This window comes from Bombus pascuorum, chromosome 1 (genome assembly GCF_905332965.1).
Source record: "Bombus pascuorum chromosome 1, iyBomPasc1.1, whole genome shotgun sequence".
NCBI lineage: Eukaryota > Metazoa > Arthropoda > Insecta > Hymenoptera > Apidae > Bombus > Bombus pascuorum.
In genome coordinates this window covers 7,602,290-7,619,452 of record NC_083488.1, presented here as the reverse complement: position 1 = coordinate 7,619,452, position 17,163 = coordinate 7,602,290, and the positions used below count along the sequence as shown (strand labels likewise).

At 37.7% G+C, this 17,163-nt stretch overlaps 1 protein-coding gene across 2 annotated transcripts in view; it reads left to right on the top strand.

Annotated features, from left to right (window-relative positions):
- The window catches only part of LOC132916364 (alkaline phosphatase-like), a 261,957-nt gene extending 251,576 nt beyond the window's left edge, over window positions 1–10,381 (top strand). For both annotated transcript variants that reach the window (XM_060976283.1, XM_060976292.1), the window contains exon 9: window positions 244–10,381. In XM_060976283.1, the coding sequence (XP_060832266.1) occupies window positions 244–636 (393 nt within the window). In that variant the 3' untranslated portion in view covers window positions 637–10,381. The remainder of the gene's footprint in view (window positions 1–243) is intronic.
- The last annotated feature ends 6,782 nt before the right edge of the window (window positions 10,382–17,163 follow it).

Below are 17,163 nucleotides of genomic sequence, written 5' to 3'. Positions count from 1 at the left end.
TTTGCTATCGACATAAATTATTTCGCTTGGCAAATGGCCATTAGAATGAACAAAGGCAGTTCTAAAAGTTGTAAAATTTCGCGACTATTAGTCGAGGCAAATAAATCATTGCATTTTCTTAAATTTACAAATACCCAAATTTTGTACAAATTCTTACAGCAAAGCGTATATATAAACATATACGTAATTAACGCAGAAGCTGATCCATGCAATTAACGCTGGAATGTTGGTTTTGGATTGCAGACGGCTGGAGTACCACGTGCCTGGGCGACACACGGCGGCGAGGACGTGCCAGTGTTCGCCATCGGTCCTCTAGCGAATGTCTTGTTCTCCGGTAGCGTCGACCAGAGCTATATACCTCATGCGATCTCGTACGCCTCCTGTCTGGGTCACCACGCGAGCCGCTGCTCCCGAGATTCCATATCCAGCAACGACACAATGAGCGCCCCGATAAGCTGTCCCTCGGCGGAGCCGAACAGCGCCGCGATATCCAGCGATGTGATGAATGACCAGGCCAGAAATCCACCCACGAAATCCGGCGCGTCTCTCGAACCGGCTGGCTTCCATTCGCTAACCAGTGTTCTGCTGCCCCTTATCCTTGCCATTCCACCATGCCTGCTCGAGGGAACGAGTTAATGCCCGTTAGAGCCTCTTCCGGTGAATAGTTCTCAGTTACGTTCGACCTGAACCACCCCAAGGAAGCTTTCAGATAATCTGTCAGGATGAAGACAACAGGTGATCCTAATGATCTCTCGAGCTTGTCTCGTATTTCGGGATTAAAAAGTTATAACATCGAAAGACCATTCGAGCGGAAGGAACAGCAGAAGAAGATTTCTTCTGGTTTGGGTTTTGAATCGTAACTCGATCGAATCAACCGGATGAGGGTAAACCGAAGGTCTATTAATTCTTTCCTTCGTCTTGGTGAGAATGATCGCGGAAGTCGCGTATAAAACGAGAGAAGAAGTGGCTTGTGAAGGAGGATACGGAAAACGAGTACCAGGGACTATGTATATTCGAATTTCCGTGCGCGCGGATACGAGCGAATAATTTATCAACTTGGCTCTCGATACGTCGAGCCCTCGATCGAGTGTAACGCCTATTCTCCGGTGGAAGCTGTTCACAAAATCCAGGGTATAGATTAAACGGATGGCTAATGTACGACGAGGGGCTGTCTCTTATCTTGTACTGGTTGTTACGTCACCTCGAGGGGAACGGGATTAATCCCAGCCCCGGGAGTCTGCTTCTTCCTAGAAACGGCCTTCCATAAAACGTGTATACCCATGTGGATCGAAGGGGGCCTTCGGTTAATCAGCGTCAAGAGTCAATAGACGATCTCGCATACTACGCGATCCTACGCGGTTCCAAAACGGTCGAACGATCGACTGGAAGATTATGGGCCAACCGTTCGAGTAGCGGGCGTGTCACGCGTTTCACGTCGAGCGTTTTGCAAACGGGGACACACGATGGAACGTGAAGTGGTAATTTGTCGTGGAGCGGAGGTGTGTCCAAAAGGTTTTCAGACTCTATGGAACGACGTGCGAAAGCTTTCCGCCTATCTCTTCCTCCCTCTTTCTCTCCCTGTCTGTCTGTCTGTCTCTCTCTCCTTCTCTCTCTCTCTCTCTCTCTCTCTCTCTCCCTTCCTCTCCCTGTCGCGGTTCTGCTCACTTCGGCGAACAGTTAATGACGGTTCTTGCCTAATTTCGCAAAGAATTTAGTGCTACCCGGTGAGAGGGTGGGAATCCAAAGCAGTTCAGAGGACAATTTGCGACGATAATGACTATCCCAAGGCAGCTCGGTGAACTTCGCCGACTTTCAAAGCTTTCACAGAATCTAAATGGGGTTTACAAGTGCTACGTGACGAGGATACTTCATCCGAGATCGGCGAAGAGTTCCCTGATAGACTCGACTCGGTTCGATTAAAGGGGTGTCAAGCGTGTAGATCCGGACGCGATCGCCGAATGAAAGTGTCGAGGAAGTTGCTCGAAATTCGTGAAAGTAATTCTTACACCAGTGATGTTACGTTACGTTGCGTTACGATGTTTTTCCTCGGTTTGAAAAGTGGTTTTAAAGTGTGGTGTGTTATAGGGTAAGAGATTGTCCGGTTAGAGGTACATTGAATATTATTCATATATATATAAACTTATAGATATCGCAAGAAATACATCGATCGGTTGGCCGTGCCAATCGTTTTATTGAATATTTTCGTTCTATGAAAATTTTAGTTCGTCTATTTTAATTCTGTAACGATGAAAATGAAAAGAATGGAGGGTCGATAAAAATGGTTATTTCCATGGGGAAATACATTCTTTTTTCTTTTTTGACTATTTTTATTTTTTAGTTCCATCGAAGTTGAAAATACAATCCATCTCAATTGACCGAACAATTTGCACGAGTGGGAATAGATTGTAAATTTGTATGATAGAATGGAATTATATCATCAACAACATTTCAAGATAATTCTACTAATATCGTGTTTCGAAAGTACTTGATACATAGAAACGTATCCAATTCGTTTGTTCAATTTGTTGAAATTGTTCTACAGCTATACGTTACATAAAAGTCGAAAGATCGATTTAACTATCTTTGATCGAATAAATTGACTTTCCAAATAAATTTTCGGGGAAACATACGTTATAACGATAAAGTTATGCCGCAAACGGATGAAATGCAAATAATATCGGAACTGTTATAACGGGCCCCCTCATTAGCATTTGAATGGAAATTTTGAGATTCGAAAACGAGCGACAGTCGCTGGGACTCTCAAGAAAAGCGCGTTTAATTCAAATGTATGATAATTCGCTCTGTGATATCGAGTTTAATAGCAATCTCTCGTCATCTGGAATTTTCAGGAAACATTCAAACTTCGTTTCCTTTTTTTTTTTTTTTGGTCGAATGTCGATCAGAGTAGTGATTAGATCGATCGTGTTCCCCATAAAAATGCAAAAAACGAGAAGGATTGAAGGGAAAATAATCGCGATCGATCAGATCTGACACAAACGACCATTTGCAAAATCAGATTCACTTTGATCCTGGATTACTATCCACGTCGAAAAGGAGATTCTCGAGGCATTGAACCATCGAGATTTCAAAATGAAGTCGTTTAATACACAGTCGTCATTCGAATTTAGGTAGGACAATGCGTCGTTATTACGAACTGCAAATTTTAATTTCAAATATATGAAATTATTTTAATATTTTAAGTGATCAAAGAGATACATAGTAATTTGATTTTGCATAAATTTGAAATATATTAGACGTCCTCACTTCCTTAATTTTTCTTTACTTTTATTATACTTTTACATCTATATCAGTGCCTGGTCCTTCGATCTATAATCAGCATATCAGAGAGATTTATTTGAATATGATGTTTTTACATAAGCTCTGTACCATTGCGAAATAAAATCACCGAGATTGTGCTCAGGCCGAATCGTAGATTTTTTAAAAATAAGATCATCGTGTTTCTACATTGCGAATCACTCTGTTGAAAATTTCATAATGTATAAAGCGCGGGAGTCGATATTTTCGTCGCGCGTGTTCATTGAAACGTTCTATTTTCAACGACTGCAGAGATCAGCTACAAATTCTTCGATACACGTACTCGTCGGAAACTTCATTTCGACTTTGGATATTTTCAACTTTGCTGTCAGCTTTCCATTAGACTTGGTATCAGAATCGTTACCGTTGGCAAGAAACAAGTTTATCTAAGCGTAAATTGTTGCTTGCGAGGGAAGAACGTTAGAACAAGGGAAATTCGTTTTCGAGATATCGCGAAGGATAAGGTATTTCGTAGAGGCGAAGCTCGTCTCGTTTAATTCGTCGTAAAAGAATTTCTCCTGGGATGATGAAATACCCGAATAATACTTTAAACGCGAATGATACTTTAAGATAACGCTATAAAACCAAATATATATGTCGTTAGGAGGACGATTGTTGGATCAAATTGAAACGCTCATAAGCGCTTCTTCTTTATTTTTTATTATATTTGGAAATACAATTTCTGTTATTCTGTATTTTAATTGCCCAGCTTCAAATACTTTGTTTTAACTCTCTATAATTGGATTCTGTTTGCTTATGTGAAAAACGAATTAAAATTGATTAAATTTTCTTATTTTTATTTCCAAATCACAAACGAATAATTGGTAGGAATAAATTATTTCGTACAATTTCAATGTTCAAGTCAAAGTACAATCCTCATTGCAGAGGATTAATTCTGCAAGGAATTGTTCGCTCTGAACTTCTGACATATCGCTAGCGCTTCTACTTCTATTCATTTGCCTTGTTAACGTTTGTCGTTCCTTGTACGTAGATTCCACGAATCATGTTTTTGCATGCTTACATGGCACAAGTGCAACGTGCAAGGACGAAACTAATCAATTTTCGATTAGTAACACTGCAGTCGCGATAAAAACTCGAACGAACGTTTCTTTGTGACGCGTATGTATTAGACACATATACGAAGACATCTGGTAACCAGACGACGTAAATTGCTGTTACAAATTTTCTCCAGCTGAATTACTCGCGAATGTATTTGTTATTATTATCGTTAGAGTTTATCGTTAAACGCGATTTATTATTATTACTTGGAGATTCTTATTAATATTATCGCAAATTTCAAAATTATATCCGTTGCTTGTTATTATACGAGGCTATATGATAAAATCGCTATACTTTATAAAATACTCGGTGAAATAAAGATTTTCTTTTTACACGATTCTTTGTTGTCCTTAGGTCGTTATCGCAAAATGAAGTTTTTGGTCGAAAAACTAGGGTAGAGTTTATGCAAACGTCAAACGCTAAGATTTATGCACAGCTGCACCAGCAGACAATGATGAAACAATAGACAGGCATTCAGGGAAAAACAAACTTGGTCGTGAAGTTTCGAGAAAGATTTCACGAAGTTAACAACGAAGCTTTAACCAGGGGAAAAAAGGAGATTTGTCGAGCGTAACTGTAAAGTTTGAAAAACGACTGTTTCAGCTCGCTATCGAACTTTCGAAGAGGGGCCAAACTCCTTCATCCAGTGCTTTTTTGCTTTGATATCCTCTTAAAAATTGTCGTTCTCCGTGTTTCTTCGTTTATAATAAGCGCTGTTGGTGTCATCGTAACGCCCAAGCTAATCCCTTTTCTGTTCATATATCAACATTGTATGTAAACAGCGTATCTGCAGACGTGAAAACTGAAAGAATAAAAAGCATACGGTGTATCGGTTCAGCTGTGACATTAGTCTCGATAGTCGCATACGGTGTAACGTAAAGTATACGGTATTTGTATTGTTGTTTATCTCAATACGGTATTATTCATAAATATCACTACGTTCAAACGCTTATCGATATTCTATACTTTATTAAATTCAATATTTAAAAAGTTCTGAGTCTAAATTATATTTCAATAATTCCGTACGAGTTTATATTTTTTGTATTTTAAAGAGAATGTTGTACGAGAACGGTGTGGTATGTACGTAGCCCAGAAATACAAAAATGGAAAGTAAGAAGATAATGCAGGATTTTCTATGGGACGAAATAAGCTCGAGCTCTGAACTTTAACGTAGATCATCGAATACTTTTTCCTCTTTCTGTAGAGTCTACATCGTCATAGCCATGTATTTCCATGACAAAAGAGGAGCAAACCAACGTTATTGTTAAAAGATGGATATGAGAAACTAGAATTACAAAACAATGTTACAGAATTTGAAAAATCAAACACTAACAAATACATATAATATCGAAAAACGATAATAATCGCATATGAAGGTTACACACGTCGGTTTTAAGATTGCAAGATTTCAAATAATCAACATACAGGGTAAAAACCCGAAATGAACCGAAAGTGAATTAGAAAACTGAATACATTCGTTGTAATAAATCTCGAAATTAGAAGGTTGGCTGGCGTTAGAGGAAATGGGAAGAGCAAATATTTTTTCTTTTCAAACTCACGTATACTGCGAAATATCACTAAGTACACAGCTCAGCATCCAAACACGACATAAATTTTGCACATTCGCCAAACACACGTGTGTTTGCAGGTTATCCTTCTTTAAACATGACTAGCCAAACTCTAACAACAAGCGAGCAGTTAGCCAATTTCGACAAACAATAGTTAGAAAACTATCAGTGTAATATACATGTAGATAACCGATACGGGTCAATAGTCGGGAGTGATGGCGAATATTTGTTCGTGCAAAATAATTCGAAAGTCGAGAACACCGAGCATTCGTTTCAGTAGCTTTTTAAAAGTCTTTCGATCTTTATTCACTATAGGTAGAGTCCTATAGTCGACTGGGGCGGAATTCACTGATGAAACTCATCCGTTACCACGAGGTATCAAGGGAATTGCAGGCGAACAGCCAGCCTAGAGCTCCTTTTACCCTTCGAACCTCTATATCGTTCGTTATCCGAGTGGAAGATAACGTTTTCAACTATCTTTCGTCGTGGAAATACCTTATGTTGCATCGATGTGTAAACCATTCGAGCGAAGAAAAATCCCTATGGTGATTCTACGTTTGTAATGGCACGAGTGTAGGATGAAAAAGGAGAAGGGTTAAGTACAAGTATGACATTCGCTGTTGGATTGAAACTCTGGAAACTGAGAACTTCTTTTGATAACTCATCTCCTGTAACGCTTTCCATTGCTACGTTTCGTTTTCACGCGTCGTTTAGCAGCTTTCGTATTGACATCTTGAAGATGTTCTTTTTAAACGCTCTTTTCATGCGATTCTCTTTTATTTTTAATTTTCGACTGTGTCGTAGGATTGAACGATAAATTATTGGATACTTATCGAATCGAGAACGAACGCCTTTCTGAAAAATTGGTCGCTAAAAGTATTTGAGAAATTTTATTTTCGAGGAAAATAAGAGTACGTCGGGGAAACTGATCGATAAATTTACTGTAAAGACTTTTCTAACGAAAATACTGAATTTGGATAGACTAGGCGTAGAAAATATTAAAACGGAATATTAGTTTGCAATTGGGGTGGAACTATTCTAGCGATATAGAAGGAAGTTCTAAAAAATCTCATCAAAAGAAAACGTATTACGTTTTTCCTATGCTGTCGCTAAAAGCAACCATGTGGAACCAATACCTTTAAAGCGATAAAAAACGCTCAAACGAAAGGATCGTTCGGCAGCTCCGCGCAGATCCACGCAATTTGTTGCACGATCTTCGCAGCGGCCACACGCTATAAAAGCGTTCCTTTCAGCACAAGAGTGAACCAGCGTGCACTAGTTCGGAAAGACAACGAATATTCTTGCGTTTCTTCTGTGATCGTTCAAAGACAACGCGCGATCAGGATACAGATACTTTGCAAGTATCGCCTGGTTCTTTTGTTACGATCTGTTTTACAGCCACCATGTTCTTACGATCTGCTCATCGATTCGATAAGAGGACAGTTTTGAACGCTAATAAAAGCATGTAATAAACGTATCTCTCTTCTTCTTGTTGGAGAACGCGCCGTAAATATAGCGCAAACAATTTTTGTGATCGATGTAAAACGATCGTGTGTATCTTAAACCGTATGGGATCTTAAAAAGACGTCGTTTGCGAAAGGTATTGAAATTTTGGTGACTCCTGGATACATTGAGTTATAACGATAACAGATAACCGCAACTTATATTTGTTCTTTTGATCGAATGCATGAAACGTATTTTAAGACTATCTGGGAAGGTTTGAAAAAACTCTTCCTGTTTTAGAGGCAGTGAAGCATTCTTGAAACAGGTTAAACATCTCTGTGATGAATTCTTCTATCCCCGTGACACATGCTCGTACAAATATCATGCCGATAGCAAGGACCAAATGAATTTAAACGATTCGAATAATTTTTTGTTCAACAAAGATCGGCAAAAAATCGATTTTTGTGGCTTAACTCGGAAATTAATCTGGTCCGGTAAACGCGAAATAAAAAAAAACTCGGAAATTAATCTGGTCCGGTAAACGTGAAATAGAAAAAAACTCGAGTAGGATTCCACTCGTCGGAAGATTTTGAGATGACGAAATCGAGCGGGCCGAGCTTGTGATTGGATCGAATTATACGAGATAGAACTGAACGGTCGTCAGCGACCCACGACCTTTAAGCCCTTCGTCGTCCCCTTTTCTTTTCCTTTCTTTTATTTCAAACGAGAATTACCTCATCGTTTACTATCACGTAAAACTGAAAATTAATTTCAGGCTGTATGAAAGAAAAGCCAGGGTTCGATTTGCATTTTCATCGGTGTAAGGCGTGAAAGATCATACATTTGAGTGAACTGAAAATTAATTCTGGCCGAATATCGATGCGGGTAGGCAATTAAGGCTGCCTCGATGAGAAAAGGACGGCCGTATAATATTGTTTCTCGATCGGGCATCGTTAGAAATCGACGAAAACGAAATCATAGCGACGCTCCACGTTGAAGGTTAATTAACTTCCTATGTCCTGTGGATGGACAATGCCTGGCGTCGACCTTTCTACCTCTGAACCATTCAGATTTGCACACTTGGAGAAACCAAGGGAAGGGGATAGAAGAGCTAGTTGAACGCGCCCCTATGTCTCTATCGATGATGTATTGATTATTTGATAGTTAATTTTCAGCGATATTCGTGTTCAGTATCTCGCATCGAAACGGGGAAACGTAATTACAGGTAATTAAATATTGAATATCGGTATCGATATTCATCAAAATGAAAACAAGAACACGAGAATAACGTAGAGGTGAGTAGAAATAATAACAGGGGCAATAAATAAACCAGTGGTTTGTTGGTTGAAGGATGAGTGGAGAATGAATATTTAAACGTAGAGTTTAATTTTCACGGGCCAATATTATTTGTTTAAGAATTAAAGTTATTTCAATGTGTCTTTTATCAAGAGTTCTTCATTTATATATATCGTATTATTTAGAATATATCGTTTATATATATCGTTTAATTTAGAATACTTGTTTCAGGGTGATTATTTACTAAAATGATCGTCGTTTTTATAATTTCAATGCCACTACACAACGAAGTTACAGGTATACAGGTATAATCGAGGAATCAAAGTGCTCACTGCGATATCCTTTAAGCGTACTCTTTTCAAAATAATAAATCTACAGGGTCTCTTACGAAAATGGTTTGAAAAGACAAGTATCAATAACAAACAGAGCAGAAAATAATTATCTAAGTACACATACTGTAAGGTCGGCAATTTTTATAACATTCAATTAGAATCGTTACACATCTGCTTTAGACATATTCTAATGAACGATGTTGCACTATAAAAACATTAAAAAAAAAAAAAGATACAAGCTTCCTTACTTTTCGATACCTCGTTCAGTTTGTCACTGTACGCCGCTTTCCCTACGATGCAAATACGCAGAATATATGTATAATGCACAAGTTTATTTGCATATACAACGTTATCGAGCAACGTATCACGCAGAATTATCGATCGACAACTTAAATTAAGACGTAATTCACAGGCGACAATAATGTCCCAAACGATAATGATGAAATAGACAATGTTGATAAAGTAGGGCAACGATTAGAATGGAACATCGCCGTGAAGAGTACGATGCGAACCCAAAGTTCACTCGGATTCCACACGATTAGAAAACCAACTTTATCAATTAAGGTGCACCAAGGAGCTCCACGAGGAAAGTGTCGTTCCGTGTTTCCGTGTTTCTCGTAACTGTGGGCCCCGACCAGAGAAGGAATTGCGTCCTCGTTTCTGGTTCGTTTCCCTGCCAGTACGATTCCATGGCTGTCAGAAACGATCGTTTTAACGAGCTCGTACTTTACACGTAGCTTTATCGAACATATTAGAACTTCGAAGCACGACCGTTAACCGAACTGATATGAAAAATATAAAATATCAAGAAAGAAAAGAACGAGAAATTTTGATACGCCACTGGCTCTGTCTCGACGACAACGATGAAAACCGGAAACGACGTTCGATCGCGATGTTCATAGTTAAAGAAAAAAACAGAAAAAAAAAAAGGTGAAAAAAGAGAGGCAGAAAAGCCAGGCTTTAAATGTTGATCACGTTTCTTTGAAATTGTCTGTTACATGTCACGTTTATCCGATGCGCGTGAGAGGGTGTATGCATGTGTACGTGTACGTGTATGTGTAAAGCGTGAGAAATACATGATTGTCGTCGTCGTGCAAGCCTAGCTTAACGTTTTCGACGAAACTCGAATTAAGGTTAAGGTTTTAGCGTCGCGATGTCGATCGTAACAAGCACGATAATCCGTGAGACCAAAACTGCGACATAGGTAAACGAGCTCACCGATCTATATATATATATACATATAAGGAAGTAAATATGAATATAAATATATTTCTGTAAATAATGTGGACACGAATTATTACAGATGGAATTTACTATAGATATCTGTATATTATTGTTTCATAAAAAAAAAGGGATTACAGAAATGTGCATCGTTGTTGGATTTATTTGCCTGATTCCTCCTACAGCTTTTCTCCTCTTCTAAGGATTCCTGATGAATGCCAAATGAAAATTGGGTACGTATCTCGTTAGTGCAGAGAAGACTAAGATTTATGAAAATATGAAATTTGTTAAAATATCTTGATGAATAGAAGCATACCGTCCAAGATTAGATATTTTAATGGTTCGAAAAAAAATTATATAGTTGTATAGTTCTAAAAATATTCAGTTTAAATACTTTTAAATACAGAGAAAACGATTATAATTCTATTCTCAAAGTCTTAACCATCGATTTGATTTCAATTGCGTATCTATCTAGCAACTAATCTAGGATAATTGATTCGTAATCCTTAACTGGAACGTACGGTATAGCAAAATTATTTCATTTCACCGCTAATAATTATTAATGATATAATTCGATGGAAATGCATATAACGGTTATATAATTATTCACACGTTTTGAAATCACACGAAGGAAATGAAATCTTTAGCGATCGAATGATTCTAGTTTGAACAATGATCGGATATAGTCGTAGTCGAAACGGCTTCGCGTTCAATATCGGCTCCGAATATTCAGTCTGTACGAACGTACCCATTAGGTACGGAGATCCATCATCCGAGCTTTCACCAGCAACCCCCACCGTTCGTAGGTCCAGCGTAATGAAGTGCAACAGCGAAGAGCATGATTAACTTAACGAGCAAACGTAGTATAGGAGAACCTAAATACCAGTAAATTATATCGGGCGCGGTCCCATTATGAACCGGCGTTACTTGCAGCCTCCGTTTCCAAACGGTGCATAATTCACTCGACCCCCAATATTCTGCGCGCACTCGTACATCTCCCGTGGTTTTCCACTAATGTACTTTAGGCAACGCTAGGCGCAGCACGTACATAGCTACCGATCTCTCGAAGTTTCACCACCTTGTGTGTGGTCTAACACTATGTAAGTTTAAATCGAAAGGTGAACATTCTTCTTGGATAACATAGCTGAATAAATCAAGAAGTTATTAACGAGGAATTAACTTAATAAGAAACATATTTGAGGAATAGTGGCCGCTTTGTGAGTATATTGGTCTTTCCATCCACTGGGATTTTATGTGGTAACTTATACTCGAATTACAACTTATACTTTGAAATTTCATTGGCGCTGTAACGGGGCTATTGTGATTACATTGATGAAATATGAAATGAATCTGATAATGTATATAGTAGAAGGTAGAATGTATTTATTGAAAGCATTTGCCTTGGAGAGATCCTCGAAGTATTAGGTCGTCCGAAAAGTTTCTTTCGTTTTATAAGGAAATGATGTATACACATTTTTCATTTTATATTATTTTATCGAATTACGTATGATCCATTTTGTTCTATCAAAATAATGATTACAACGTTCGACAGATTAGGTTTCATGTTTGTATAAAGATGCGTCGTTGTAAAAGACGTGTCTGTAAAAGAAAGACACTTTTCGACAACCTAAATTTAAACAGTAAATTATTTATTATATTAATAAGCCACGCTATGTAGTAAGATCATTCTTCGAACTAATTATATGTTCAAAGCTACTATTTATTCTGTAGATTAATTTTTCATTAAGTGTATGTTTGCAATAAATGTCTTCTAACTTCTTCGTCGTGTTTGATTACAGTGCCAACGAAATTTCAGGAGGTTTCGTATAATTCTTATAATATATTCATAACGAAATTTTGATTATTCCAATACTTTGGCGAACCTCAAGAGTCAGCAGAATTAGAAGGAATCCAAGAAAGGAAGAGCAATGGTGGAAATGGGTTGAGGATAGATGCTTGGTTTATTGGACGACTAATTTGTAAGGGCTTTAGGGAGTCAAAGTTGGATTGATTTATGGTTTTATAACCGCTCGCTGTGGGGCTTAACCGTATAACGTAACGAACGTGATAAAATAGATATGTTTTAAATTAACGGAATGAAGGAAGTAAGGAATAACAGTAAACCTATTCGAAACCCTCTATGCATGGGGCATTTCTACCATCTGACGTCGAGCTTTAATTAAGGTTCTCTGCTTTCCCACAACTTTAGTACGAAGCTGTTGATCGAGCAGAGATTCTATGATCCTCGGAAAATTACAAATTAAATGGGCGTAGCTAATTCGAAACTTCAAAGAAAATATCAGAAATATTCGTTTTAATTTTCGATTATATTTTATTATTATTCCTTAGTTATTTGAATTATTTAAATAGAATTTGCAGTAATTGACAGAAGTTGAAAATGCAATTATATTTTACCGTATATCATACTAGCCGATGAAAAATTGTAATTAACATTGTAAATCACCTAAAATACAATAATAGTTATATATATAATTCTACGCTGTTTCCCTATAAACATTGCTTAACGCCGGATAATTGTTATACATTTGTTACAACGAATCATTATTGGAAATCGTGTTTTTATATAGAATTATCGAATATTATTTACGTATTTGAGATTTCCCCCATGGTAACATCGAAACACACTTCTCCATGATCATGATAATCAGATTGCACGTTCGTTTAATTTGAAAATTATTATCTTTTGTCAGATTTTATTTATTTATTTTCGCAAGGGATTAAATTGCAAATTTACACGTTCTGTATCGTTATAAATAACGAAATAACACAACAACAAACAGCTATACTGACGAATTCGAATCGTACACCAATTCACAGTTATCTCGCCCTATTTTACCCAAGTTTCCAGCAGCTGCAGCCTATTCGTGGCCCGTTTGCTTCATCCACCGAAAACTATAGAGGCTTCCAGCAGTATCAGGCTAACTAACTGCACAGCATTTACCAGGCGAGTGTCTTAGTTAGCGTGAATCGTGCCGCAGGGTTTGTCAATTTGTTAGTTAGCGAAACATGTTCCGCCACTTGAGAAAGACAGCGTGGTTGATGGTGTAAGTACGCGTTGTAACGATGTCGAGGACCGAACTTAAACCACTTCGAATATGACGTCTGCTAGAAAGTGTTTATCCTAATTAGGTCTGTGTGCAACCACGAAGAGTTTCCCTCGCTAACGTTACGATGCTAAGCGACGACGTCAAATAATACCAATAATACTGGACTAAATTTGCTGTAGATTAGCAACACAGTACAAGGATGTACGCGGCGTCGTCGCTTGGACCGGCTGCCACGAATGGTTTCGTAAACTCCGTAAACTACTCGTTTCGAAGTTTCCGCCGCACGAACGCCGGAGGTGGCTGCCGATGATAAATTCGCGACAGCCGTGGCTAGAAAACCGTGAAATGACGGATCGTGCATGGATGCGGGATGACATGGCATTCGGTGGTTTTAGCATTTGTTACCGGAGATCGCATTTTCGAAGCGTGGCGCATAGAAAGCACGGTAAATCCACTGATTTCTACAGAATTTATATTTTAAGAGACGACACGTGAAATGTAGTATTTGTATTTCATAATATTTTTCAGTTATTTATCCAACTCTTTGTCGAACGGGATATCGAATTGGATACAAAATTATCATAACGCATAAGATCCATAAGGCTAGAATCAATTTAGGAACTGAAAGCTTGTAGACAAAAATTATAGTAACAAGTAATTTTATAACGTCAAACGTTAATATTTCTCAATAATTGTTACCGACTTTACCTTCTCTTTTTCATGAATAAAATCGCGTTCTTCATAACTGCTGGTTATTGAAATTTTCATGAATTCTATCAAAGTTTTGTAGAGCAGAATCGTTCCAATTTGCTCGACAGTCTCATTAGCTGGCGATCTAATACTCGCATGAGTATCGATAATGATGTAAGTCGATACTCTGTTTCAATTTCGATGGTCTGTGTCTGGTCTGGTAAAGATTTTATCTGGAAAATCGCGGATAGATTAACGTGCTTGCGACTTCATCAAAGAGCCAGAAACGACTGTAAGAACTCCGCAGATTATCCACCTGCAAAGTTTTCCCGATTAAATCGCTTGGCACAAGTTCGCCTCGAAGGAACAATTATACTTACACGTTTCCGAATGAAGTTACGGATGCCGGCTGATTTACAATTTCGATAAGACGGAAGGAAGGAACGTATTGAATTCCACTTCCTTTCGACGAATAAATTACATTGAAGAAGATTAGGAGGATTTCTATTCGGTATGCTACCGAAAGACTAATCGTTTAAATAAATATAGCACCATGAAAGAAATAGGAAAGTAAAATCTATCTTTACAGTAAGTAAAAGTTAATTCCATTGTTGTTGTACGCGGATATTTAAATATGTCTGGCGTAAAGTTAATTTAGAACGTAATTAAAGGGAATATCTACCTGTGAAGAGGATATTAATTAATTCTTCGCTGGAAAATTTGTGAATGATACAAGAGAAGAGAATAAAAATACTAAAGAAATAAGATATAGTGCCTCATACTCTCAACTTATATCGAAAATTTCTGCTTCTGATATGTAGATACATATAATCGTCTACCGTTTCAACTCTTCGATTTCCGTAGGATAAAAGCTTTTCGCTATTTTATCTCGTGGATTTCTAAGACGAGAAATAACAACGATACATATAATAGCAAACTTGATGTTAACAGTTTCGATCAAATTGGAAGAACGTCATATTGTCGTTTCTCTCCGGGAAATATATTTTAATGAGATAGAGCAAATGTGTTGAAATTTCATGCGCATAATAATAAGAATAACAAGAAAATAGAAAGCGTAATAACAAAGGCAATTTTGAATATTTTACATTTGAAGCAAGAGTCACGGTGAATGTTCTCCCGAATATTCCTTTGTATATCGTTCCTACACGAATCTACAATTATGGGTCACTAACTTCTTGCATAACGTATAGATCGTGCAACCTGCTTTACTATCAGCAATTCATTAAATCGCAATTGAACGAAAATAAAGATACGGACAAGCAAATGTGTACATATCGAAAGCGTGTAAATTTAACATATGTGAAGAAGCACTTCGATTTAAATTATCACCGATCTTCTAATTATTCGTGATTTCACATTGAATAATAATGGTTCGTATTCTGGAAAAGAACGAAAATCTTGATTAATAAATGTGTAATGGAAACTGTTGTTGAAATACGTACGAAAGAACATAGTACATTTACATTAATAAAAATTATTCTTTAACAGAGTTCCAATTAAAGTTCAATAGGATATTTCAATTTTCCTTGCACGTAATAACAAGGACGTTGTGACGTTAATACGTACGAAGGAGACAGAGCGATCAATAAATCTCTACCTATCCCACGAGATATTTATCAATCGAACCGGTCACGGCGCTGTGACTTTGAACAGTATTCACGATGATCCACGATCTTAACCTTTGCGAGCTATTGTTGCGCAACGTTTCGAAATCATGCCGAAACTGAACAAGCTTCTAGTAACGTCAATCATCGCGGATATCAGGGAGTGTGTACATGTCTCGAACGAGATATATTCCTGGCTTGGCGATATCGAACATCTGTCATGGAAATTCCCGACGAAAACCGCGAAGGACATAAATGCCATGGAAATTGTGAAGGAGCACGACGGAACCGCAGGGGAATTCTATATTCTTCTTCTGGAGTTAGCTTACGACAGGTTGTTTTACACTTTTTTCCCATTCTATTTCCTTCTTCGGCCGTACTTTGTTGTGTATTTGCATAAATTCGTCCACCGCACGAACAAAATGACGATACGCGACGATTAAAAAAATCTTTCCCCTTTCCTGTCTTTACGCGAAGGCGTTACCCAATGAAAGGCGAATTTCGCGAAAGTTTTATCGGTACTGATTCACACGATTCAATTAGGCGTGCAAATGTTTCGTAATCGTGGTACAGTCAAAAGAAACGAACTGCTTTTCGGGCGAAATGCAACGAAACGTTCGGTGCACTCGGTTGCCTCGCGAAGCCATTTCCAATTGAACAACTCATTACTCGTGTTTTAACGTCCAAGGCTATTCCGAAGTTAGGGTGATTTACGTTCTCTGAATACTTCCTTCCTTTTTTTTTTTTTTTTCTTTTTTGTATCGACGAAATCGTTTCGTTGCGTTTAAGATAGCATATTTTACGTAACGTGTTTTAACGAGCCGAAGATATCGAGTGAAACATGAAATGACTTTTAAACGTAATCATTTTCACCATATCATTTATCCACAATTATTCCAATATTTGAATCGTTAAATTATTATCAGCTAAAGAGAAACCTTCGTTCCAGAATCCATTTTGTTCTACGCTTGATCGTGGAATTCATGGACAAATTTCCGTTCGTGGAAAACTTTTTCAGGGAAGTGACCTGCGTCAGTCGATCGAATCAAATTTCGTTAGCCAGTCTATTGCGACTTGTCTGGAATCGGTTGAAGACAATACCTGACTCGATATCTCGTCATATGGTTAGTCGAATAAATGCTAAAACACAGAGTCTTCGTGAAAAACAAAGGACAGTTCCATTGAACGAATCAAATTTCAGAGTAACAATGTTTTCCACTTTTCCTGGCGAAATATTCAAATTTGTTACTATTCTCTCGATCGAGGATAGAAAAAGTTATTCGCTTTCGAATCGCTTTTAGACGGAATATTATATTCCAACAAATGTTCATAGGCAATTAGGCGCTTTATCCTTAATAAACTCTCTGCCGTACAAAAGGTTCGTTCTTTGGAACGATCGAGAATACGGAAATGGAGAAAAGGGATTCGCGTATTAAAGAAAGATTCGAATATTTTAAACACAAAGTGAATCTATTAACGAAAAAAATTAACCCGATGAAAGTATCTTGAGTCCGCGATAGACTTTAAGTGCAAAGTTAGGTTAATT